At 35.9% G+C, this 27200-nt stretch overlaps 1 protein-coding gene across 1 annotated transcript in view; it reads left to right on the top strand.

Moving 5' to 3' along the window:
• Positions 1 to 8730: 8730 nt before the first annotated feature.
• Positions 8731 to 27200, top strand: part of LOC122751068 (T-cell receptor-associated transmembrane adapter 1) — a 62301-nt gene continuing 43831 nt past the window's right edge. The window contains exons 1-2 of the mRNA XM_043998001.1: positions 8731 to 8865; positions 26511 to 26621. Of these exons, the coding sequence (XP_043853936.1) occupies positions 8859 to 8865; positions 26511 to 26621 (118 nt within the window). The 5' untranslated portion in view covers positions 8731 to 8858. The remainder of the gene's footprint in view (positions 8866 to 26510; positions 26622 to 27200) is intronic.

Consider the following 27200-nt stretch of genomic DNA (forward strand, 5'->3'; position numbering starts at 1 on the left):
GAAGGGAAATGATGTGAATTTTTCATAACTATAGGTCATGTGGAAGTTGTATGACCACCTGTCACAGAATTTGTAGAAGATACTACTTCAGGACTAGATGAACTCTTAGGGTGCTTCCAATTCTGTGATTCTATGCTTCATATGACTTCAAAGAACATTGAACTAAGAACTCTAATCCTGGAGTGCAGACAGGGTCTGGATTAACCAAGAAGTATTGAGTGACTCAAGGATTAGGACTAAAAGAATACCCAAACAACCTCAGGATGAAATATTGAAGTCCTGGAAGAAGCCAATGATTTCTTTTTTCTTTTTCTTTTTTTTTTGTGGGGCAATGAGAGTTAAGTGACTTGCCCAGGGTCACACAGCTAGTAAGTGTTAAGTGTCTGAGGCTGGATTTGAACTCAGGTACTCCTGACTCCAGGGCCGGTGCTCTATCCACTGTACCACCTAGCTGCCCCAGTCAATAATTTCTTAAGCCAAGTCCAGCTGAACTAAATGACTGTACCTATAACTCAATTATTCTTCATGTAGTTTATTCCCTGAAATTCTTTCACAGTATAGTAAAATAATTTGTGCGTTTAAATGGCTAACTTAGAATGTTTAAAACACTAATGTTTCACAACACCAACCCCAATTAAAGTAATTAACAAGATTATTTAAGCCCTGGTATCTTGATTAAAGCTATATACTAGGTGTGAAGAATTCTTAGATACCTCTGTTAAATTCATCAAAAGTGTAAGCAAGGTGTGGACACATTCTTAATTAATTTGGGGAGAACAGTGCTTCTAAGCATTGGGTACGATAAGATGATGATACACAAAGTAAGTGTATTGGGATTGGTTGAAAGAAAAATAATACATCTTGGACTCTATGTATATCCTAGAAGAGATTTCAGTAGGAATCAGTTCCCAGAGGGGAGAAGGTCAGAGAGTTAAGAGAGGGGTAGTTTTGAATTTCCCCTTTTTATACCTATTGACCAGGGAATGATCTTGTGAATTTCAAAAATTAGAAGACTTGGACTTCTCATTGTTTCCCCAGAACAAGGGTGGCTATCTTGGGAGTAGAGAGACATGTGGAGGACAAACTAAAAACATCAAGGAAAGGCAGCTTCAGGACTTTACAAAGGGGCAGAGACTCAGAGTCCACAGAGAGATACACTTAAGGGAAACTTCAGGAAGATTCTACAAAGAGGGAAGAAGACTGTCATTAACCAAAAATTCCAAGTTACTCTTTAGCCACATATGCTATCTGGGTTTCAGTCCACCCTCCCTACGGAACTTGTATATGGGACAGTATGTCTTAGTTTAAGAAAGTATTTTGAATCAATTGTTTTTGCAACATCACATTATTAAATGACCCTTTCTCAAAGCTAATTAAGCCTAGATGATTGATAATAACAAGGAAATAGTCAATTGGCATCTGGGGACCTGGACCACCACTGTGAGTATGAGTTGGAGAAGCAACCCAGAGAAAGTGCTTCATGTGTATGCTATGAAACTGAACCACAGAGGGAATGAGTGGGAAATGCTCAAGGGCTCAGCCTTTGTGGAGAAATCCTCCTGTATTATGTGATGTTGGAAGAAAGTCGCCCATGTAGGAAAGCAGTTGTTTGGAGGCACTCTGGACTCATTTAATTACTGGCTCTAAGTGGGCCTCCTCTGGCTCTTGGGAGCACCCTACTTCAAATGTAGAGGATGGCAAGTGGCAGCTGCCACTTTGATATATATCCTACATTCATGTTTAACAATAAAATTCCAATTTTGTTGACCTCAGAATCCTCATTTCTCTGACACACGTTCATCAGGATTCCTCTGCCTCTTCCCCAAACCCCTGCATTATTTCTTGCTCTGCAATAAGCTTGTCAGTACACATCTTCAAACCTGCTGAGCCTAGCCATATTCTAAACTTCCTTTTGATAGTCCTGTCTCATTAAAAAGTATTATAGAAGCACTCATGTTTATTTATTATGTGAGTGTGGTATATGAAGCCATCACCCACATTGCTAAGCTCATTCACTGGAATATTTCCTGACAAATATTTATCTATAGCCTCTTACGTATTCAGATAATGTCTCCTAGTGGAAAATCATCTATATTTCATGAAAAGTCATTGCTTTCTTTTTCTTAATCAATATTGATCACTTGTACCTTGGTAAAACACAGACACATTCACAAAGTCCCATAGTTTCTGTGTGACTTTGGACAGCTCACCTAACCTCTTTATTACATACATCTATATAGCAGAGAAACTTTTATAGAGACACACTTTCCAATGACATTAAGATAACTACAGGGGGGCAGCTAGGTGCCACAGTGCATAAAGCATCAGCCTTGGATACAGGAGGACCTGAGTTCAAATGTGACCTCAGACACTTGACACTTACTAGCTGTGTGACCCTGGGCAACTCACTTAACCCTCGTTGCCCTGCAAAAGAAAAAAGAAAAAAAAGAGAACTACAAATTGTCTTGCTATCTTATGTCAGGCTTTCCTATTCCACAGATATATATTCGTTTTCTTGCATGTATATTTATTTTTAGGCCTTTAGAAGACTAGATCGTTACTTGCTAAATCATCAGATAATGTATGTTAAATGGAACCATATTGCCTGAAAGTACTAAAAATTAGTTTACAGTATCAAAATATACAGGCCCAATAGGCAAAAAATAACATTAATGTTGTTCAGTCATTTCTATCATGTATGACTCTTCTTGACCCCATCTGGCGTTTTCTTGGCAAAGATACTGGAGTGGTTTGCCGTTTCCTTTTCCAGTTCATTTTGCAGATGAGGAAATTGAGGCAAATGGGATTAAGTAATATACCAAAAGTCACACAGCTAGTAAGTGTCTGAGGCCAGATTTGAACTCAGGAAGATAAGTCTTCCTGATTTCAGGCCCAATGGGGCAGCTAGGTGGCTCAGTGGATAGAGGATAAATAAGGCTTTTGCCAAGAAAATCCCAAATGGGTCATGAAGAGTTAGACATGACTGAACAACATTAATATGTATGTGTAAATATAAAACATGTACATTTATATGTACATATATGTATATATACACAATACTATCCATGTATAATACACATATCTTTGCATCCTTGGAAGAGAAGCCTCTAAATCATCAGCCAATTTACTTTTCCAGGCACCCAGTTTTGTGCTCTGATCATGTAAGCACATTTGTCAAACAGACCATAAGGTACTTAACAATTAATTAATGTACAGTGTGATAATTACAGCTTCTTTTGTGTTTCTGGTGTCACAAGAGATCAGATGTAACCAAATGTAACAAAAAGTAAATGGGGAACCTTGGGAGGTATTGGCAAAGAAACCCCAGCCACTGGTCTACTGACATATTTTTTGAGGGATTAAAACAATATATTAATAAGTGCATAGAATTTATAATTAGAACTCATATATTACAGCACATATTACAGTAATACATAAATCTATATTGTATAAATATACTACTAATAATATATCAGTGATGTCACTGTTTTGGGGTCCTTAATCACTTTCCTAGTGCTAAGTGTGAATAGTTCCAAAGTTGAATGGGCTTTCTTAGGAATTTGCATGTGTCTCTTCACTGAGAAGTCTTCACGCAGAACCTAGATGACCAAATATCAGGATCATTATATGAAGGGATTCCTATTCACGAAGATGATATTTTAGGCCCTTTCAAACTCAGAGTCACAGAGCTTCAAAGTGAGAAGAGATTTTAGAAGTTATTCAGTCAAACTCCACTTAAACAAGAGAATTCCCTGTATAGAATATCCCTAAATGATCAGCCTGCCTTTATTTGGAAAATTAATGGTGGGGAACTCACTATTTCTCAAAGTATCCTGTTCTAGTTTCCTATATCTTCAACTGTGAGGAAATTTTTGCTTATATGAACTTAAATGTCTGTTAAAATTCCCAGATCTTCTAAAACAAATGTCTAGTCTTGCCTTCCCCATCATGCATTAGTGAAAATTATTTTTTGAAACCAAGTGAACTTTACATTTATCTGTATAAATTTCATTATATTAGATTCAGCCCAAAGTCCTAGTCTATTGAACAGACTCTGAGATTCTATGGCAAATTACCCAATGATCTGTTAGAATTAGTAAACTTTTTGACATGCTTAACATCACCCAGGAAAAAAGTGAACTACCAGTAAGGTCCATCCCAAGTACCATCTTCCGCATAATACTTTTCCTGATCTTTTTTTTTTTTTTCCAGTGCTAAACCAAATGAGCTACCAAAGTGTTACTGTATGGAGCTAGAAAAAATAACAATTATTCAGAGGAACAAAAGATTAAGAATCTTAAGGGAAATAATGAAAAAAAAGGGAAGTAAGGGAGTCTAACAGTATCATATTTCAAAATATACTTTGAGATTACTGAGAAGTAATGATCAAAATTATTTTGTATTGCTTAGAAAATTGATCAGTGAGACAGTTCCAGAAACAACCAAACGTAGCATAATGTCAAGTAAATCCAGTCTCTCAACTAATAGGAAAAGACTATTTGACAAAAATTGCTTTTAAAACTGGAAAGCAATATGGCAGAAACTGGGTTTAGACCAACATCTCATACCACACACCACAATAATTTATAAATGGATACATGATGTATTTATAAAAGGTTCTACCCTAAATAAGGGATTTTTTTTGCAACTGTGCATAGAGAAAGAGTTCTCAACAAAACAAGACATAAAAGGAATAATAGGAAACAAAATTTGCAATTGTGAGTATATAAAATTAAGCTTCTGTACAAACCAAACCAATGCAAATAAAATTGGAAAATAAACAATTAACTGGGGAACAATTTTTGTAGCAAATTTCTTGGATAAAAGTTTGATATTCAATATATAATGTATATGGATTAATTAAATAAGAACAAGAGCCATCTCCCAATAGCTAAATGTTCAAAGGATATGAGTGGGCAGTTCTCAAAAGATGAAAAACAATTTGTCAATAATCATATGAAAAACACAGCAGATTATTAATATTTATAACAATGTAAATTAAAATAGCTCCAAGGTTCACATACTATCATATTGACAATGATAAACAAAAAGGAAAATGACAATTGTCGGAGGAAATGTGGTGGGACAGGCACATTAATGTACTGTATTGTCCTGTAAAAGGATGGAAATAATACATTCAAGGAAACCTGTGAGGTCTTATATGAATTTGATGCAGAATGAAGTGAACAGAACCAGGAGCACAAATGGTTACAACATTGTAAAGAAAGACAAAAGAGTTTAAAACTCTCATCAATACAGTAACAAATCACAGCTACACAGGGTAGATAGTGATGTTTCCCACTTGTTGGCAGAGAGGTGGCAGATTAGAGATACAGAATGAGATATATGTATCTTAGAAATTAGATCTTTATCAGAGAAACTTGCAACAAAGATTTCTCCCCCAGTTGTTTTCCTTTTAATTTTAACTTTATTAGCTTTATTTTTTAACAAAAGTTTTAATTTTATATAAATAAAACCATTCGTTTTATATTCTGTGATCCTTTTTATCCTTTTATTAAGTCCTTACTATGTATTAGCTACTGGGGCACAAAGAAAGGAAAAAACCATTCCTGTCCTTTAAGAAATCCACTTTATATAACAATGATTAACAATTAAAAAAAGAAAAGAAAATACAAGTGGATTAATTCTTCAAGGGACTGTATAAAGGGCAAAGTTAGAAAACCCAGAACTAAACACTGAAGAAAACCCATAGTTTACCAGAAAAGGGAAGAGGAAACTTCTAAAAGAGAAATAAGTTGGGAGGAAAACTGGAAGACTGTCCCATTAAGGAAACTAATGTCAACAAATAAATTAATGAGGAAAGAAGGTTCTACGATGTCAAAGCAAAGAGAGGTTTAAAAGTTTGAGAATCATGAAGATTTGCTCATCACATTTTGCAAGAATCTTGTAGGTCTTGGTTTTATAGAAAAACAATTCTTCTGTTTCACAGAAATCTGAATGTACCTTTTCCCACATCGTAGGTTTGCAAATAGATGGTTTGTATGTCTTCCTCTAAGTCTCCAGACTAAACATTGCCATTTCTATCAACTTATCCTCTAATGGGATAATCGTCTATGCAATATCTATCTCACAGAGTTGTTGTGAAGGTCAGATGAGATAAAATATGTAAAGCTCTATGTAAATGTCAGTTGTTACTATTGCCAAGTAATTTAGGGTTAGAAGGAACCTTTTACAGATGGAACCTACATTGGCTGAAAGTGCTATTCTATGACTCCATTTCCCTAAAAGAGGGGAGGAGTTGAAGGGATTGAGGAAAAGTGGGTGTTTTAAAAGATGGATTCAACACAACAGAGATTGGAGTAATGTTACTTGGCTAGTGACACCTGGGCATCCTTCCCCTCCACCTGCTTGGATAAGACTCAGAAATCTAGGCCATTTATGTGTTTTAGAAAGAAATCCCCACCCTTTGCACTTGCAGATGTGAAAGGGTACAAAGCTGAGGAGAGTAGAGATCATAGGGGTCTTTTGGATTAAAGATTAGTACACACTATCTTCGGCTTCATGCTATGCTACCTGCTTAAGCTGAGTCCCACAGGAGCTAGAAATGCTCTGAGGTCTTGGGTCACCTCCAGTGGTCAGATAACTAACCTCTGGGAGGTTTTTACCAAAATGCTAAAACCTCATTAGTTCCCTGTTTCACATTTCTGAATTGCTCTATTCATGTTCCTTTAACTAAAGATTCATATTTCCATTGAATATCTACAAGTGATTGCATGAAGCGAATCCTGGAATATACAAACTGAATCTTGAAATGGCATCTCCAGGTCTACACTTCTTGTCATTAGGATGACTGAGGTACCTTGCTTACCTATTGTGTAATCTTGTCTTAACTCTGTTCATTCACCTACCTAGAACATGCCTTCCTAATGTAATTCCTCCCCTGTCTCCCTGAAACCCTCCTCAGCCTTCAACATGTGCAGCTATTCTTTGTTTTCTTTCAGGAGACCATATAGAAGCTCTGACGGGCAGGCTCCTCTGGACATGTATTACTCATTTGCTGAGTCTTCTAATTGTCCGCTGAGACATAAGAGATGATAACACAGGGTGCCACATCTGGCAGAAGGAGGTACCAACTTTTTAAAAAAGTATTTTATTATTTTCTAGTTACATAAAAGGATAGTTTTCAACATTTGTTTTCACAGGATTTTTAGTTCCAAATTTTTTTCTTCCACCCTCCGTTCCCTCCCTCCTCCCCAAGATGGAAAGCAGTCTGATATAGGTTGAATATGTACAATCACATTAAACATATTTCTCCATTAGTAATCTTGTGAAAGAAGAATCAGAGAACAAGGGAAAAACCTCAAAAAAGAAGAAAAAAAACAGTCCAAAAGTAGAAACAGTATGGTTCAATCTGTATTCATAATTCACAGTTCTTTTTTTCTGGATGTTAAGAACATTTTCTATGACGAGTTCTTTGAAACTGTTTTGGATCATTGTACTGCTGAGAAGAGCCAAGTCTATCCCCATTGTTCATCACACAATGTTGTGTTACCATGTACAATATTCTCCTGGTTCTGCTCTTCTCAGTCAGCATCAGTTCATGTAAGTCCTTATAGGTTTCTTTGAACTCCTCCTGTTCATTGTTTCTTACAGCACAATAGTATTCCATTACATTAATAGACCATGACTTGTTTAGCCATTCCCCTGTTGATGGACATTCCCTTGATTTCCAATTCTTTGCCACCACAAAGAGAGATGCTATAAATGTTTTTGTACATGTGCGTCCTTTTCCCTTTTCTATGGTCTCTTTGGGGTACAGACCTAGCAGTAGTATTACTGGGTCAAAGGGTATGAACAGTCCCAAAGCCTTTTGGGCATAGTTCCAAATTGCTCTCCAGAATGGTTGGATCAGTTCACAGCTCCACCAACAATGCATTAGTGTTCCAATTTTTCTGTAGCTTCTCCAATATCTATTATTTTCTGTTTTTGTCATATTAGCCAATCTGATAGGTATGAGGTAAGGAGGTACCGACTTTTCATGTACTCCTCTTGCAATTTGGATGCTATCTCCTCTACCCCACTTGGCAAATACCCTCTTCCCACCTCACTCGGAGGATTGCTGAATCACAGGCATGTATTAGCCCATCCTGGAGCAGGGTACAATAGATATCAATATCTGCATGGGCCTTGTGAGGAAAGCATTTGGCCCAAGGCCTATATAAATGGTGACCTGTTATTAGCAGGGATACCTAATTATGACTTGGATTCATCCTTGGTGTTTCTAATTAGATAGTTTTTGTTTTCTTTTAAGGACTCCTAATTGCTAAGGGGCATGGTTGACACTTCTCATTGCTCACTCTGAGTAGGGAGAAAAACTCAGAGAAGAAGAATCCAAGCACCCATAGAGTAACTCCCATTCTGAGCAGAGAAAGGAAAGTAAGTCAGGGAAGAATTCAACTACCCATAGAGTGATATGAAGAAATTTTACTGTATAAGTCCATCAAGTTCCTTCCAGTGGGGCTTGTGTCTTAATTGAATGATTCCTTTCCTTGTTGGATTGATGTTATTGATGAGGATCAAACACCCAAATAGAGAGAGGCCTGTGGAGTTTTCTTCTCTTGTTTCAAAACAAAAGAGGGGCCCACCAGTTACATATCTCAACTAAAGAAGCCTCTATCACCACATTTCCTGTTTGCAACTGAATCAAGTGCACACAAAGGATTTTAAGAAACAGGCATGAAAAATTGAGTTGCAGATGAAGATCAGGCACATTGCCATGTTATTTGTAGGGCTGGGGAGCAGTATCATTTAGCAAAAAGCTATTTGCAGGCATTTATTTCTTTGAACTACTTACATTTTACTTATGGGGGTAAACAAATCTGACTGAGAAAACAAGGATGTCAGGTAAGTGATGCTTTAAAATCTATTCCCTTACTCTATGTAGGTTAAAACAATGCATTTAACAGACCAGGGAGAATCCATGTTCTTAGAGCAAGAAACTCATGACTTAGTATCTAAATTTCTTGCTGCAAGTGATAAGAAACTGAGAAGAAAAACTGATGGAATGAGGAAATGTATTGAAGATTCGACTGTGATGAATAGTTGCTAGGAAGGCAAAGATATCGAAGGCCTTGCTGTAACTATAGCATCAAGCTTCTTGTTAGTTTCTGGATGTTGCTATAACATTGCTTTTGACTTAAAAATTATGATTCCTACCTTGAGGAGCTCCTGGTTGACTGTGAATTTTTTTCCTTTTGAAATAGTTATTGTAACTTGTGATCAATGAACCTTATTCTAATTCATAACAGTTTTGAGGAAAGGGATTTTCTGAAGGAATCAATTGCTAGCAGTAGCTCAAGTCTATTTCCCTACTTAATGGATTATTTCTAAAGATTGTGTCCACTGAATTCAATTTATGGCCCTCTTTAACAATGAAGGAATATTTATCTTTTTTTAATTTGCAAGAATGGAATTCTAAATCAGTTGTTTAAAAATTATAACATGCTGAAAATATAAACTAGCAAATGATTTTCATACTTCTGGTTCAGGAGGCATGAAAAAGCAGTTCTAAAAGGAATGTTGCTGCTTAATGGAAACTAATTTGATTATCACTCCATAGTAGAGAGGAATTTGTTGCATTAAAGTTGGATTGACAGAAGATCATCAATACCTGTCTCTAGATACTGATCACAGAATTGTAGATTTAGAACTCAAGGGGATCTTAGAATGTCATCTAATTAAATGCTTTTATTTTAGAGGTGAGAGAATTGAGGCTTAAAGAGATTAAATGACAGGCTTAGGAGTCAAACCCATGTCCTTTGATACCAAATCCAGTGCCCTTCCATTGTACCATTCTGCATCTCCTAGTAATTGTGATCCCAGTTCAATTCAACAAACATTTATTAAATGTCCAGTATGTAAAGAGGACTGTTATACCGAGAGATGTGTAATGATAAAATGGGATGCCTGCCTTCATGGAGCTTACTATTTGACATATACACAAAAAAAACTACTATACAAAGTAGAACATAATAAGGAATATTAAAATCAGTGAACAAGTATTTGTTAAGTACCTACTATGTGCCAGGAACTAAGTGCTGGGGATACAAAGAAAGGTTAAAAAAGCCTAGTAATATTTGAAGTCTAAGGAAGGTTGTATTTAACCTGAGATCCTTTAGGGAAAAAGTGGTATATTCCCTCTAAAACTGATGTGTTATGTTGGTGAGAGAGTAAAAAAAATACAATCTGTTGTACTTCCAAGTTCTCCCATCCTATTTGAGAGTAAGGTTATAGCTACCAACTTCAAATATTTAGTGCTCAAAGGAAGATTTTTTAAAAAGCAATTAAGAGAGTGTTTAAGATGGAAGCGTAAGCTTAAAAAACACCTCTAACACTAGAGTTCTCGTCTGGCACATTTATTTTGATGTGAAGGTGAGCATGGGTTCTCGAAAGCTATTCTGTCTGTATGTAAGTTCTACTAGGCCATGTTGAGCTGAAAAGACTTTGAGGATAAACCTGGGGTTGGGCTATATTTGTGCTCTCCAATGATCAGGTGAGGCAAATTTTGGAGAGTCTTCATCAGAATTTGTGTCACTAATTTATGAAGACTATAAGAAGGGAATCTTATACAAAAGGAAAAAAATTCTTGGTCAATTACATTTATTAAAAATAAACTGTCCCAACTCAGAGGATCTGTGGCTAATGTTCCATTATTAAAGTGGAATAAAATAGTAATTTTTACTCTATTTCTGGAAACAAAAATCAATGTTACCTGAATTAAATTATCAAAACAAATAAATAGCATTGGGTAATGGGTAGTTTAGGGACCATTAGAGTTTAAAAGATGATTAAAAAATGAATGGGTGGGGCAGCTAGGTGGCGAAGTGGATAAAGAACCGGCCTTGGATTCAGGAGTACCTGAATTCAAATCTGGCCTCAGACACTTGACTTACTAGCTGTGTGACCCTGGGCAAGTCACTTAACCCCCATTGCCCAGCAAAAAAAAAAAAAAAATGAATGGGTACTATATTTTTTATTTCATTGGTATAAGGAACTACCAGGAACTACTACTTACTGTATGTGTGTATGTATGTTTGTGTGTGTATATATATGTGTATATAATATCTATACACACATACATGTATGTATACATATATGTATACATTTAAATATTAGATAATTTAATCTTATTGCCCATTGACTTTTTTTAAATTTTTATTTTATTATATATTTTAAACAAACAAGCATTTATTTTATCTCCCCTCATCTCCCTCTTCCTCAGTTGGAAAAAAGAGAGAGAAAGAGAAAAAAAACAACCCAATAAAGCATTTGTAAGAAATTTGCATAGTCGGGCGGCTAGGTGGCGCAGTGGATAAAGCACCCACCCTGGATTCAGGAGTTCCTGAGTTCAAATCCGGCCTCAGACACTTGACACTTACTAGCTGTGTGACCCTGGGCAAGTCACTTAACCCCCATTGCCCCGTGCAAAAAAAAAAAAAAAAGAAATATGCATAGTCAAGTTTTAAACTCCTGAATTGGTCATGCCAAAAAAAAGTATATCTCATTCTTCCTCTTGAGTCTATCACCTCTCTGTCAGGAAGTGGGTAGCATGTTTCATCATCAATCCTGTGGAATCATTGTTGGTCACTTTCTTGGTTAATGTTCTTAAGTTATTCAAAGTTCTCTTTTGCAAAGTTATTACTGTCATGTAACTTGTTCTCATTCTGCTCACTTTACTCTGGCTCAGTTCATGCAGGTCCTTTCAGATTCCTCTGTAACTGACCCTTTCATTATTTTTGCAATGCAATAATATTTCATTCAATCTACTTATCACAGTTTGTTCAACTGCTTCTCAATTGATGGGAACTCCCTTATTTTTCAGTTCTTTGCCTCTATAGAAAGAGCTACTATAAATATTTTTCTACATGTGGGCCCTTTTTCTATTATTTGATCTCTTTGGGATTTTAAAATTAAGTATCACTTTAATTTTCTCAGCATCATTTCAGGCATTTGTGAATTAAGCATTCCTGCAAAGCACTGGAGTGTGGTGATGGAATATATAATTCCTAATTTATAGAAGAGGTCACAGAAGCTGGCTTTGGTGCTCAGATTAAAACAATAAATTAAGTAAAGACATCTAGAATTCAGAGTAACCAGATTGGAGGCTTTGCAAAACTTAAAGTGCTATATAAATGCTATTGATATAAAATCTAAACTAATTCAAATGCAAGTAAGGATGGAGAACTTTTATTCAAAACAATTAGGAATTTTGAAAGCATTTTGATCTAAATGTGGGTTTTGATATTGTCCACTTTTCTTCCCCTATTAGTCCAAGATATTTCTCCTTTTTTAGCACCCTTTCCTCTTTCAGATATATTCAGAATAGTTCTTTCAATGCCCTCACAATTCTGTTACCTTCAGTACAGACATTCTCTAAATATACTTGTTCTCATCCAATCTCTTTACCTATCTCTGTTCTCTGAGGGGAAATTTCTATCTCATGTATAAGCACAACAAGGACTATGATATTAGATTCTAGTATTTTTGATGTTATAAGAAGTTTGTTCCTGCTTAAATGAACCCAGAAAACTGCAATAAGTTAGGTTTCTTGCCAAGTTTTCTTTAAACTGGTTTTTAGTTTCCACTGTTGGCTTTTTGAGGTAATATTACTCACAATTGCCTACTACCCTTCGATATAGATTTTACAAGCAAGTTTATATTCTAAATTGCTGTTGACCTCAGTTGTCTTCTCTCTCCTGGCAAATGAGTCAAGTGTTGGCTGAGTAAGGTTTTTTTAAGTGACTTTATTCTCCTCATTATGGAAACAGATTTACATAGTTTAAACATCTATGAAAATACTGTAATTAGTGTTGATGTCCTTTCCTTCATCCATATCCCAATTGCAAAATTCTTTAATGACCTCGAACTCTTCCCTGGAACAAAGAGCCATTTAAAAAATGCCAATAGTCTAGTGGTGTTGAGTAACTATGAGGCATGGAACATTACAGTTTCCAAAGAATTGAAAATTAATATCAGTCATAAGGCATAGACTGCAACACATTATAAATAAGGAATGACAAAGGATAACTGGAAGTTACAATTAAAAAAAATAAGGAAAAAAGAGTGTTAGTCTCATGGTCAGAGCAAGGAATAGCTGATGGATGGTGTTTGTACTCAATTGGTATCTTTACAATGTCAGAAGAAAGCAAGGAAGACACCTATTATTTTGGGAGGACCTTCTATAATGAATTTTTGGAAGAATGTGGTCAAGAATCACAAAGAGTGGGCTGGAACAGATGAATATTTCTTCTAATGGTCTGTGTCATCAGAGGAAATGTCTGCATTGATGAAATCACAGATCAATTTGAGTAGCTGAGTGGGTTTTTAAATCACCAATCTAAATGAAGAGATTGCTTTAGTCTAGGAAAGAAGACTGGGCATGATCTGGAGAATTTTACCGGTGTGGCTAAGTAATAGTATATGAACATCTCTCAGATGTTATATGATTCTTAACCTTTGTCACGAACAAATTCCTTAGGAGAAGTATAGCTCAGTCCTTGAGCATATGGTGCAAGGAAGTTGTATTTACAATCTAGTTGATGAGTAAACTGGTTATAATTAAGTATGTCTAGAGTTTCCTCTGTGTATAGTCTATTATTTTTGTGCCTCTTCACTTTAGCATATAGTAAAATGTTCTGGACATACAATTGGTACTCGTCTAACCCCTCTGAGACTCAGTTACCTTATCATTGATGAATAAACTTCCATTAAGCTCTTAGGATGTGCTGGGCTTAATGCTATGCACTGGAGATACAAAGACAAAAATGAAATAGTTTCTACCTCCAAGGAACTCATAGTCTAATGGGGGAAACAACATGAAAATTTATAGATTTATACTTTGTATACAAAATAAATACAAGGTATTTTGGGGAGGGATAACACTAGTATCTGAGGGATTAGGAAAGACTTCACTTAGAAGCTGGTTTTTGAGCTGAGTTTTGAAGGAAACCAGAGATTCCAGGAGGTAGAGGAAAGGAGGGAGTGCATTCCAGGCATAAGATACAGCTACTGCAAAGGGATGGAGACTGGACATGGAGTGTCATTTGTAAAGAACAGGGAATGGGTCAGCATGGCTAGACTGCAGAGTGCAAGGAGAGAAAAAAATGTGTGAGAAGACAGTCCAGTCTAAAGGGACCAGGTTGTGAAGAAATTTAAATGTCAGAGAGGACTGATCCTAGGGTCAATAGGGTATCTTGAGAGTTTATTAATAGAGGGAGGTGATATGATCAGATGTATGCTTTAGGAAACTCATTCTGACCGCCATTTGGAAGATGGATAATAATGCTTTAAAACCTGGGAGGCAGGGTTGGACAAGATCATAAAATCATAGAATTGAGCTATAGAAGGGATCTTCAAGATGGACTAGATCAGAAGTTTCTAACCTTTTTTGGTAAACATTCCAAGTCACCTCTATTAAACATAAAAGGAAAAAAATTTTAGAATTCATCATGTATACAGGGCAGTTAGGTGGTTCAGTAGATAGTGCCCATCTTCCCGAGTTCAAATCTGGCCTCAGACCCTTATTAGTTGTGTGACTCTGGGCAAGTCACTTAATCCTATTTACCTCAGATTTCTCATCTATAAAATAAGCTGGAAAAGGAAATGGCAAACCACTCCAGTATCTGTGCCAAGAAAACCCTAAATAGGGTCACAAAGAGTCAGCCAACACTGAAAAATGGCTGAACAACAATACTATCATATACATGCATATAAGAAATAAAATAAAAAGATTATCTCATTTTTTCATAAAGACAACTTTTTTTAGTACATAAGGGGGGAGGGAAAGGGAATAAATGTTTATATAGCACCTATTATGTGCCTGGTGTTCTGTTAAGCCCAATTGCGATGGGAATTTCCTACCCAGAAGGGCACAGCATTCAGTAGTCAGTCTTTGGTTTTTACTAATGTATTCTTAGCACCATGCTACTCCACAGTAGGTGTGGCTGCCAGTCTAGGTGTCTGGCTTATACCTAATGAAGGGACCACATAGAGGTCCTGGTTGGGTTAGGGAGAATAGGATGGTTCTTGAGATAATTACTGAGAAAGATGATACTGACAGTAAGTGGAGGATGATGTATCAATCACACTTTAACATGGCACAGGGAGTACAGAGATAGATGGCATGGGAAAGGGAAAAAGGAAGAAAAAAGGGTACATAGAGTCACTTATGTAACAGTAGATCAGAGTTGGCAGCACTTGGGCAGCATCATCAGAGAAGTGCTTGAGAAGCAGAGCTTAGAGGCTTCTTTTTATAGGTTTATAGGTTGGGGGGGGGTTGAACTACATGCTATCCATAACATCTTAGACTTTCCTCATTAGTACACTTTTTTTTTTAACGGGCAATGAAGGTTAAGTGACTTGCTCAGGGTCACACAGCTAGTAAGTGTCAAGTGTCTGAGGCTGGATTTGAACTCAGGTCCTCCTGAATCCAGGGCCAGTACTTTATCCACTGTGCCACCTAGCTGCCCCCACTTAATGTTTTCTTAGTGTTGTCTTGTTAGTATATTATATTCTGGTTTTACTACTCATGTCTGGTGCTTATCTTACACCTGTAAATCAGGGGCCATTTACTGGGGCCTAATTGACTTTCCCTAGTTTAGTATAGAACCTATCCAAGGTATAAATGTGGTCTTAATTAACTTAGGATATAGTTTTTTAAAACAGCAAAAGTAATTTCTCTTTCCCTTCCTTCATACTCTCCTCTAATTAAGAGTGAAAGAACTGCCTCCCATTATAAACATAAATAATCAAGTAAAATAAATTTTCACATTGACCATGTCTAAAAGAAAACCATTGTGTACTTACATTGTGTAAGTCTTTTAAGCCTATCAGGAGGAAGGCAACACATTTAATTATTAATTCTCTGAAATTATAGTTGGTTATTACTCTGATCAGAGTTCCTAAATTTAAAAAAAAGTTGTTTGTCTTTATATTATTGTTGTCTTATAAATTGTTTTCCTCATTTTGTTGCCTTTACTATGCATCAGTTAATGCAAGTCTTCCCAAGTTTCTCTGACACTTTCATAATTTCTTAAAGCACAATAGTGTTCCATCTTATTTATGTACTATAATTTGTTCAATTTCCCCCCAACTGATGGGCACCTCCCCAGAATGCAATTCTTTGCCACCTCAAGAGGAGCTATATTTTTGTAGAGTTTGTTTTCCTTAGGAATTATCCCTCACTTAATCTATCCTCTTTCTAAGTCTTCCTCCCTTCTTTCCTTTCCCTCTTAATTCCCTGTTGAGTGAAATCTATTTCTCTACCCAATTGTCTACATGTGTGTGTGTGTATTCTTTCCCTACTTTGACTCGTTCAGATGAAAGTGAGGTTCAACTGTTAGTACTCTCCCTACGTTTTTTTTCTTATATTAGATAATTTTCACTAACCTTCCTTTCCCTTCCCAAACTGCCATCACTACATTTTTCTTCCCTTAAAAAATGATAAAGACATAAAAGAACTAACACTAGGCATTCTGTCTAGCTAAACACCCTCTATGACCTCTGATGATATGGTAGAGAAGGGATATATGTATAATCTCCGCATATTAGAATATAAGAAGTTTATCTTTCTTTAGGCCTTTATTGTTCATATTTACCTTTTTATGTTTCTATTAACTACTGTGTTTTAACTTAAAATTTTCTACACAGTTTTGGCCTTTTCATCAGGAATATGTTGAAGTCTTCTATTTCATTAAAGATCTACTTCCCTCTCTGTAAGATTATACTTAATTTTTCTGGGTAAATTATTCTTTCTGGTAAACCTTTGTCTTTTGGAATGTCATATTCCAAGCTCTCCACTCCTACAGAGTGGTAGCTGTTAAATTGTGTGTGATCCTAACTGTGGTTCCTTAGAATTTGAATTATTTCTTTCTGGTTGTTTGTAGTATTGTTTGGTTTGATTTTGTTTTTTGACCTGGAAGCTCTGGATTTTTTTTTCAGGGCAATGAGGGTTAAGCGAGTTGTCCAGGGTCACACAGCTAGTAAGTGTCAAGTGTCTGAGGTCAGATTTGAACTCAGGTCCTCCTGAATCCAGGGCTGGTGCTTTATCCACTGTGCCACCTAGTGGATTTTGGATATAGTGCTCCTGGGAGATTTCATTTTGGGGTTTCTTTCAAGAGGTGACTGTTGGATTCTTTCTATTTTTCAGTTTGCCCTATGGTTCTGAGAGACCTATGCAATATTCTTTTAATATTTCTCGAAAATGAAGTTTAGACTGTTTTCTTTGGTCATTACTTTCAGGTAGTCCAATGATTCTTAATTTTTTTCTCTTCAATCTGTTTTCATGTCAGTCATTTCTACTAAGAGATAGTTTATATCTCCTCCTCCCCCTCCTTTTCTTCCTTCTTCTCCTTTTCCTCCTACTTCTCTTCTTCTTCCTCCTTCTCCTCTTCTTTCTCCTCTTTCTCTTTTGACTTTGTTTTATCATTTCTGATTGTTATATAGAATCATTGGGTAGTTTGTTGTATGAGCAAGGTTTATATCTCTTGTGCAAACTGGTAATTTCCTTTCCAATCCTTCTAGCACTTTCATTTTTCTCAATATTTTTTCTTCTAGCATTTTTATTTAATTAAAAAAATCCCTAAACCCTAAAACTTTTTTTAAACATTTGATTATTCTCTTCCAGGAATTCTAGTTGAGCTTGTGCTCAAGCTGTGTTTTTTCTTTGAAGCTTTGTTTGTAGGTGTTTTAGAGTCATTCTCTTCTGGGTTTGTATCTTAAATGTCTCTCTGTCACTATAATAGGATTTTTGGGTGGGATTATTTTTTTTGTTTGTTCATTCTTCCAGCATCCTTTCTGACTTGGGATTCTAGTGTTAGACTTTGCTCACTTCAACAGAGGAAGTTTAAGCTGGTCCTATTGCTGCTTTATTGAAGGTATTGAGAGTTGCATTATTCTAGGCTCTTAAGAAGAGTTCAGACTGGGGACTCAAGCTTTGAGTGCTATTTTTTTTTCAGGCTTTAGATTGGAGTAGAAACTAGGACTGAGGTCACACTCAACTCCTGGAGTCTGAGCTACACAGCTCCTGCTTACTTCTGAATTTTCTCCTTGATCAGTACATAGCCTAGAGACTATGAATTGTTTCCTACCTCTGGGCATTGGCCCCCTTCTCAGTTGATACTGGATCTGAAAAAGGTAGTGGGCAACAAAGCTGCCATTTGACCCTTTTCCCCACCCTCTGCCTAAGGCTGCCCTCAGTATGGGTTTGGGGCCTTGTCACTACCTTGGACATAGTCCCTGCTAATGTCCAGACCCCATCCTCGGTGTCCATAGATCTCTCTATGTCTGTCTCCCAAGCCAACCTGGGATGTAATTTTTTTCTTGAATTTCCTCATCCAGAGTCAGTCTGGTGTGTTCTCTATATCTGTTTGGAGGAGTTTTTAGTGGAGAGCTCATGGTGCTTTCTGCTGCTACTCTTGTTTCTGCTTCTATTATATTCTTTATTAACTAACACTTTTACTCTGGGCATAGTTTTTGAAAGATTTACCTGCACATCATGTTCAGCCTCCTGTTTGTTTCTTCCTATGAATTTGACTGAGAATAGGGCTAACTCACAAAGAGAAGTCATTATAAATGGAATGAATGCCTTGTGGCCACTTTTAATGAGAATGGGATAGTCTTCTCCAAGATTATACTAAATTTTTTGGTTTTATTAGCTGGAAATTGTTTGGAATTTCTGGGCTTTTTTGAAAATCAATTAGCTCATGTTTTCCTGGGTTGTATTTGCTGATGTTTTTCTAACTTGATATAAAAACAGTTTTGTGTGTACAAGTCTTATTGTTTTGGTTTTAGTTAGTAGGAATTATTCCTTCAATTGTCCCAAATTTTTCAGATGTACTGTAATGTTCCCTTCCCTTTCCTTCCTTATTTTATCACCTCACTATTATTCCTCCAAATAATTTTTTCATTAACACTACTACTTTTAGAATATTTCAATAGATATATAGTTATTTACTAAATATTACCCATCCTCTCATGCCACGCTTCTTGTATAAATTAAGGATACATATATATTACATTGAAAACCCCTGGACTAGATGATTTCTTGAAGTCCCTACAGTTCCAAAATCATTATTCTAATGCTTTTTTGTGATGATGTGCCATTGGAGATAATATTCATGGATAAAGTGAATGGATAGTTCAGCATAAATTTGTCACAACTGCAAAATCTCTTTTTTTATTATTGAGAGACTAGAAGCAGTCTTTTTATAGAAGTATATACAAAAATTTATGTATCACTATTTATTGAGAAACTATGAATCTGGCATTGTATACTCAGAACTAAATGAAGTTTTTCTCTGGAACATGAGGAGGTAGGTCTTGGTCTCACCTCTGAAGGGACTAAGGGATAAGTAGAAGAAAGGTACAGAATTCTTGGGATAATAAGGATGAATGTATATTTTCATAGCTAAAGACCTCCTAAAGAAAAAACTGAGATAATTCATTAGTTTTTTTTTTCTTCTAAGAAAGCATTGCTAGTTGTATAAATAGAAGGTCACACATTTAGAGAAGGAAGGGACTTTAGAGATGGAGTCTAATAGCCTCATTTTACAGAAATGGAAAAGAAAAGCAATTAACCCAAATCACAAAGGTAGTAGGTAGCAGTCAGTGACTCCAGATCAATCTCTTCACAGAATTAGGAACAAGAAGATATCTGTTGAGGGAAAGAAAGGCTCATAAAATCCAAACACTCATATGAAATAAAAATCAGCCTTCAATTACTCATGTTTATATGAAGTTAGATGCCCGTAATTCAATCAACAACAATTAGCTCTTGGAAGCTAAAGGCTAAACAGAAACTTTATTTGAGGATTTACTAGAGGTAAAGTAGTTCAGTCAATATAAGGTCAGTCAAAGATCAGAAAGACTGGAACTTAATTCCTCCCTCTGACACATGCTCTGGGAGTGACAACGATCAAATTATTTAAATATCTCAGTGCCCTGGGTAACTCTTTAAGATGATAAATTACATACAAGATGAAGATCCAATCTATATGTGAGAAGGTTTTCATGCTAGGAGTTTCCTACACTGATGAAAACATTAGTAGACATTTGTTTTATAACTACTTCAAATGCTGATTCATTATACCAGCCTGTTCCTGTTATGTACCATTAACTCACCTCTATAGACATTCATAATATAATATTCATAGAAATATAATATTATCTTTGGTTAAGGCATGATAGGGTCTTTCATATTAGTGTCTTTAGCTTGAGGATCCCTAAATATTTAACTAAACAATCCTCAGCTCAATAGATGACTGTTTCTCTTGTTCAAAATAGGGAGAACTATGTCATTACCAGCACTCAAAAATTTGAAAGAGGCATCAGGAATGTATACATACCCTAATATCATTTGCTGGTTCTGTGTAAAGACAAATTTAGGTGATATAGCATTACAATAGGCTATTGGTTCCACAGGAACTATTTTGTAAATGTCATAAATGGGTCAGTGGGTAAGTGATGTTACCACAGGGTTTTGCAATGTTAAATTGAGATTTGGAGGGAATATATATATATATTTGTTTGTTTGTTTTTGCAGGGCAATGAGGGTTAAGTGACTTGCCCAGGGTCACACAGCTAGTAAGTGTCAAGTGTCTGAGGATGGATTTGAACTCAGGTACTCCTGAATCCAGTGCCAGTGCATTATCCACTGTGCCACTTAGCTGCTCCTGGTGGGAATATATTTTTAATGTTATTGGGAAATATTAGTCAAGACACCTTGTCGTGGAGTATATTTTTTTCACAAAAGTCTGAGATACTATATTTCTCTTTTCCCACTCAAAATATTAGATTAGTAATTTTTGAGTAGAAAATCCTGAGAATTAGAAGGAACAAAGAGGAATGATTGAAAACTATAGCTAGAAGGAAACTTGAAAGATAGTAGTAGTGATGCTATTAGTAATAGTAATAGCAGCAACATTCATTCCTTTTCGCATTTGCCTGCCCTATTCCAAGTTCTTTGAATTTATTTAAATTTTTTATTTTGCTATTTAATCTCCTCTTTTATCCCTCCTCTCCATCTAATTAAGCAAATACTAAAAATTCTTTATTTTATTCCTTCCCTGAGATCTCATATTTTTAGTACCTTTATTGTATTGTACCCTTTTAAAAGAAGTTTTACTTTTCCTGGTCCCCCTCATAATTTCTCTTCTCTTCCATTCTTTCATCCCAATGCTTTTATTTAATTTTTTAAAAAAATCAATTATTTTATTCACCTTCACAATAGTTTGCTAAGCAGTAATGATAATTACTTTTATATCATGGTTTTAGATTTGCAAAGTATTCTGAAAAACAAAAAGAACAATACTAGATTAGCAACTTGTCCTAGCAGTTTTTATCTAAATTCCATTGAACATAAAGATGAAAAGACAAAATAGTAAGTTCCATTTATATAGCTCTAATTTATGGTTACAAAGCACTTTCATTTCAGTTCAATAAACATTTGTAAAGTGATAGTCTTTAAGTTCTTTAGACACTCTATATTGATTATATTTAATCTTCTTATTTAGAACACCCCTCTGCCTTTAGATTACATGACATCTAAACAATCTCAGAGAAGTGAGAATCCATGTTGTTTTTAAAAAGCCTCCTGAGAAGGTATTTGAGCAGTATAGGAGGAATATTTATGATGTTACATTAAACAAATGTTCTACTCTCAAAGGAATGTACAAAATGACCCAAATTCTACTGTGATGCTGATGGTATGTTTTACAATGGCTATTAGGATTTTCCCTGAAGTTTTCCATGTAAATGCAGCTTTATAATACTGAGCTGATTGTTTCTTTGTGGCTAAGAGCAAAATTATCTTGTAGAGGGAGTTAATGGACTAATACAATTATTTCAAAGCTCCATTTCATTTGAAAAGGGGAAAGAACACTTCTATTTGACAGCATAATAGTGAGAATCATATCATCACCAGTGTTGGTTGTAATTTCTGTAAAAATTAGGATTTTCAGCTTACTTAATTGAAAAATATGGGAATTACAGTAAATTAAGTATAGTAATGTAGGTCAGGAGGCTGGTGGGCTTTTTTTTAAAAGGAGAACTCTGAAATGCTGCTACTATATTTGCATTTCTATCTGTTCTCAGCTTTGAAAAACCTAATTTTATTAGCTCCTCCTAGGAAGAATAGGTGTAAGGAAGCTAGGGTCTTTTGTTTTCACTTCACCTTCATTTATGAATGGATTCATCCCCTATCCCGTACCTACTCAGCTATCATTAACAGCTATAGTTGCTTACCTCCACCAAAGTCATGGCCCAGGATTCTTGGAGGCTAGAAAAGAGAAATGAATACAAACTGTCAGATCCTGCCTCACTAGAAAATCTTTGAATATGGTCACAGTCATGGATTTTATATATGTTATCTGAGTTCTAGCCTAGTGAATTGCAAAGAGGTTCACCATCAACTGGGCTTAAGGCTGGTGATTTTTAAAAAAAAAAACTCTTACAAAAATTGTTTTTTCTTAAAAAGTTAAACATAAACATGTACAATGACTGATTTTTATGAATCAAATAAGAAAAACTCTTGGGGATGAAAAGAGGGAAAGGAGACATATGACATCTCAGCCTGGTGCTTTAATATTTATATCCATTCCAAAACTTCTAACATGATGATATAATATCCTTAGATTATGACCATTCCAGTATTGGTTTTTTGTATACCAGGTGCCATCTTTATACACAATCACAAGATTCATATATGGATCAATCCCCCTCTCTAATATCCTTTGTAATCTCTCAAAAATTTTTATTTTTCATTTCATGTGGGCTCATTTTATTCAATTGTAGTCCTTTGCCTCCTCCCTGGGCAAGTTGTGCTCTGGTGAATTTTTTGAGCCCTGGTAACTCTGCTAAATTGTAAGAGAAAACATGCTAAGTTAGAGAAGGGTGGTATGTGATACATGTAGGTAAAGAGAGTGCCCACACCACAGGAGTGATGTAATCCATTAAAGAGTTAGATTGAATTCATTGAAGAAATGATTATTGAAGAAGATAACTTGACAAACAAGTTTGGTAAAATAGAAAGAACACTGGCCTTGGAGTTAAAAGACTTGGATTTGAATTTTCTACTTATTAACTAAGGAAGTCTAGGCAAATGATCTCTCAGGATAAGTTTCCTCATGTGCAAATCGAGGATATCATACTTTAGTGCCTACCTTGCAGAACTGTTGCAAACATCAAATGAAATAATGTATATGGAAGCATGTTGTAACCACAAAGTGTTATATAAGTGTAAGCTAATAAATGTATAAACTTTATCTGCTGTAGGTATATATACTGGAAGACTTGTGTCAATGGGTGAAGCTTATTTATTTTTTCAAACACAGCTGAAGACACATGGACAGCTTTTCACTTTCCAACCCTTGTTTAGTTGTTTTTGACTCTTTTTTACTCCATCGGGGGTTTTCATGGGCAAGATTCTTTTGTGGGTTTTGCCATTTCCTTCTCCAGATAATTTTATAGATGAGGAAACTGAGGTAAACAGGGGTAAGTGACTTGCCCAGGGTTATATATCTAGTAAGTGTCTGAGGGTGGATTTGAATTCAAGAAGATGAATTTTCCTGAGTCCAGGATCAGCACTCTATCCACTGTGCCATCTAGCTACCTACTTTTCAATTCTACTTGTTTGTTTTTTTTTCTGGGTTGTTTTTACCCTTAGATTTCACAATCAGCCCATTATTGCTTTTCTTCATTTCAAGTTAACATTTTAAAAATGATAGTTTCTGGGGCAGCTAGGTGGCGCAGTGGATAAAGCACCGGCCCTGGATTCAGGAGTACCTGAGTTCAAATTCAGCCTCAGACACTTAATACTTACTAACTGTGTGACCCAGGGAAAGTCACTTAACCCCCGTTGCCTCACAAAAAAAACCACCAAACAAAAACAAAAACAAAAAAACCAATTCCTATCAGAGAAGGGGGAGTGAAAAGTGACTGATGTAGATGTGTACAGAATTCATCAACAAGCTTAGGTTCTTAAAAGACATCTCTAAAAGATCAAAGCAATAGCAGGGAATAGAGGATGAAGAGAAGAGCATTTAATTACCAATCCCTTACCCTTCCACAGGCTCCCAGATCCAGAAGGTTGGTTATGTCTTTCTGTGTTTCATCAGAGCCAGGTTTTCTGGTCAAGCACCTATTTATCATGCTTGCCTGTGCACAGCCTATGGGGAGAACCAGCCCCAGGCTAGGGTGTTTCAGAATCTACCTGAGAAATGTCAAACAGACCTCTTCCATCTAATTTCCACAAAGGATAGAATCAAACAAAGATCATTCCCAATAGTTCTTTTGAATGTCTTCAATGATAGCAAATCTTCATCATATTTTGGGGGGTGCTTTTGATTTTTGGAAATATTCAAAAGTACCTTTCCTTATGGGGATTAAAGATTAACACTGAAAGATGTTACAAGTGAGGGTTTCAAGCAATGTTTTAAATAATTAAGGCATCAGTGGGACAAATGGGATGCTTGAGATGTCTACTTTGTATGACAATGTTAATTTGGATAAATTCTGGTGTATTTAAAAATCATATGTCATAGAGAATACCAGGAATAGTAGCACTAGAAGAACTTTTAGAGAACGCTTATTCTAATTCTTTATTTTATAAATGAGGAGATTGGGGATCAGAAAGATAAAGTGACCTCTGGGTCACCTGGCTAGGAAATGGTGGGGATATAATTGGAAAACGTATTCCCATACTCTCAATCTAAAATTTGAGCATGTGCCTCCCCCCATACACACACACATTGTATGTGACAAAAAATGAAATAGTGCTTGTCCTTAAAGAGCTTTCATTCTACTAGAGAAATAAAACATTTGTGTAGATAAGAATACTACAATGTAAATTAAGAAGGGAGAGACCATTAACAATTTGGGAGAGCAGTGTCCTAAGATGGCTTAAAAGAGAAGATATGTGTATATGTATATGTATGTGTATGTGTGTGTATATATGTATGTGTGTGAAAGCACAAACATTGTTCCTCTTTGAAAATGAAGGACAAACAATAAGATACATGCACATATGCACACCTTTGTAGAACCAATGGATATAAGTAAATATAATTTGTGAGATTTATTCTTAAATCTGGTTGCACAGGAACCCAAACTTCTTGTGACTGTCATAGTAAAGAGAAAAGGAAGTATAACATGTCCACTATACATACATAAATTATCCATGTACACAGTCTGTGAGACATTTTCCATGTCCACGATTATGATCCCTGGAGCTGCTATATTCCCAAAGGTGACTTTCCCCTACTATCTTACAACTCACTGTTTCCTCAGATCAAATGGAAGGAAATAATGGATTATTCACTGCTTTATTTCCTTCCATAAATGCATCTAGCTAACTTTCATTTTGATGGTAATGAGTCAGAGAAAAAAAGACTAGCAAAAGATAGCTGTTTTTTGTGTAGCTAAAGGACTTCAACAGAGAAGAGAGATTAATCCACAGAACAAAAAACATTTAGTAGATGTTACAAAGAAGTAAATTTATGTTTAGGGTAGGCAAAAACATGTGAACAAAAGGTGGAATGAGTTGCCTTAGGAGGTAGTGGGATCCCCATCCATGTATGTCTTCAAGCAAAGGCTGGTTGATCATTTGTTAAAGCATATGAGGGGGCAGTTAGGTGGTGCAGTGGATAAAGCACTGACCCTGGATTCAGGAGTACCTGAGTTCAAATATGACCTCAGATACTTACATTTCCTAGCTGGGCAAGTCACTTAGCCCTCATTGCCCCGCAAAAAAAAAAAAAAAATCCATAAAGCGTATGAGCTCTTTTCCAACTTGGAGATTCTGTGATTTGTATTAAAAAAAAAAACAGGAAAGAATGGTTTTAGGAATCTGGTCTATAGGTTGAAAAGAAATGGTGGGATGAAGGAAAATGGTTGAGGATATTGGAAGAGGTACAGGGAATTTGGTTTTTGCAACTATCAGCCATTCAATCAACAACTCAACTACCATCATCACATAAAATTTGTCTTTAGGTAGTCAGACTGATATGAAGGAAAAACTTCCCATGTGATTAATTACATAAAACACAATAACAACAACAACTTGACTTTATGCCATTTTAAGGTTTGCAAAGTGCTTTATAAATATTCTCTCATTTGATTTTCATAGCAATGCGGTGAGGTTGGCTCTATTAATACCCTCATTTTACAGATGAGGAAACTGAGGGTGAGGAAAATTCAGTGACTCATCCAACATCATGAAGTCCGAGGTTGGATTTAAGCTCAGGTCTTTCTGATTTTAAGTCCAGTGCTACCTCACTAAATTCTTTGTAAAAAAAAATTCCTAGAACGGATGCAAAGAAGTGTCACCTATTCAAGGTCTTTGATTTTTCTACAGCCTTGGCTAGTGCTAAATTAAAAAAAAATAGATTTGTACAGTATTCAAGCAATAAAAACAATGTCAACTATGTGATGAACCAAATTAAAAATAAAACAGCTAGCAATTATCTCATACTAAATATATCTGCTTTCTATTTCAGGAAATGACCAATGTCCCCTTTTTGTCTGGGGACTTTTAGCCTTTGTGGGTTTGTCTCTGATTATATCCCTAATCTTCAATGTTTCCCACTGGGTGGAAAAGCAGCGACAAGGTAAGACAGACTTAATGGAATCTAAATAATTTAAAAATGACCACAACTATTAGGTATTTCAATTTAATTTAACCCACATTTGTTTCATGCATACTATGTATATATATATATATATATATATACCCTACATGAGATACTTGGGTTAGAATGATGAAAATGAAATAGCCCTTATTCTTAAGGGGCTGGCTGAGGGCATACAACATCTATGAAGATAAGTCTAATATAAGGTAATTTGATGAGGGAGTGGGGAGGGTGGAAGGCTTAAGAAAGGTATTATTAGTACTGAGTCTAGAAGGAAGATAAGAGCTCTAAAAGTCCAAGAACAGGAGGGAACATATTACAGGCATGTCTTTAATGCCTGTGCAAATGCATGGAGGTAGGAGATGTCTTCAATTTGGAGAACAGAAAGAAGTCCAGTTTGATTCCGATATAGAGCTCATGAACAGGAGTGATATGAAATCAGATGAGGCTAGAAAAAGCCAACTGGAGTCAGATTGTGGCAGCTCTTAAATATCAGATGAAAGAGTTTGTTCTATTGACAAGATGGGAGCCATGAAGGTTTTTGAGCAGGGAAGTAGC

Source organism: Dromiciops gliroides, chromosome 3, assembly GCF_019393635.1.
Source record: "Dromiciops gliroides isolate mDroGli1 chromosome 3, mDroGli1.pri, whole genome shotgun sequence".
Classification (NCBI taxonomy): domain Eukaryota; kingdom Metazoa; phylum Chordata; class Mammalia; order Microbiotheria; family Microbiotheriidae; genus Dromiciops; species Dromiciops gliroides.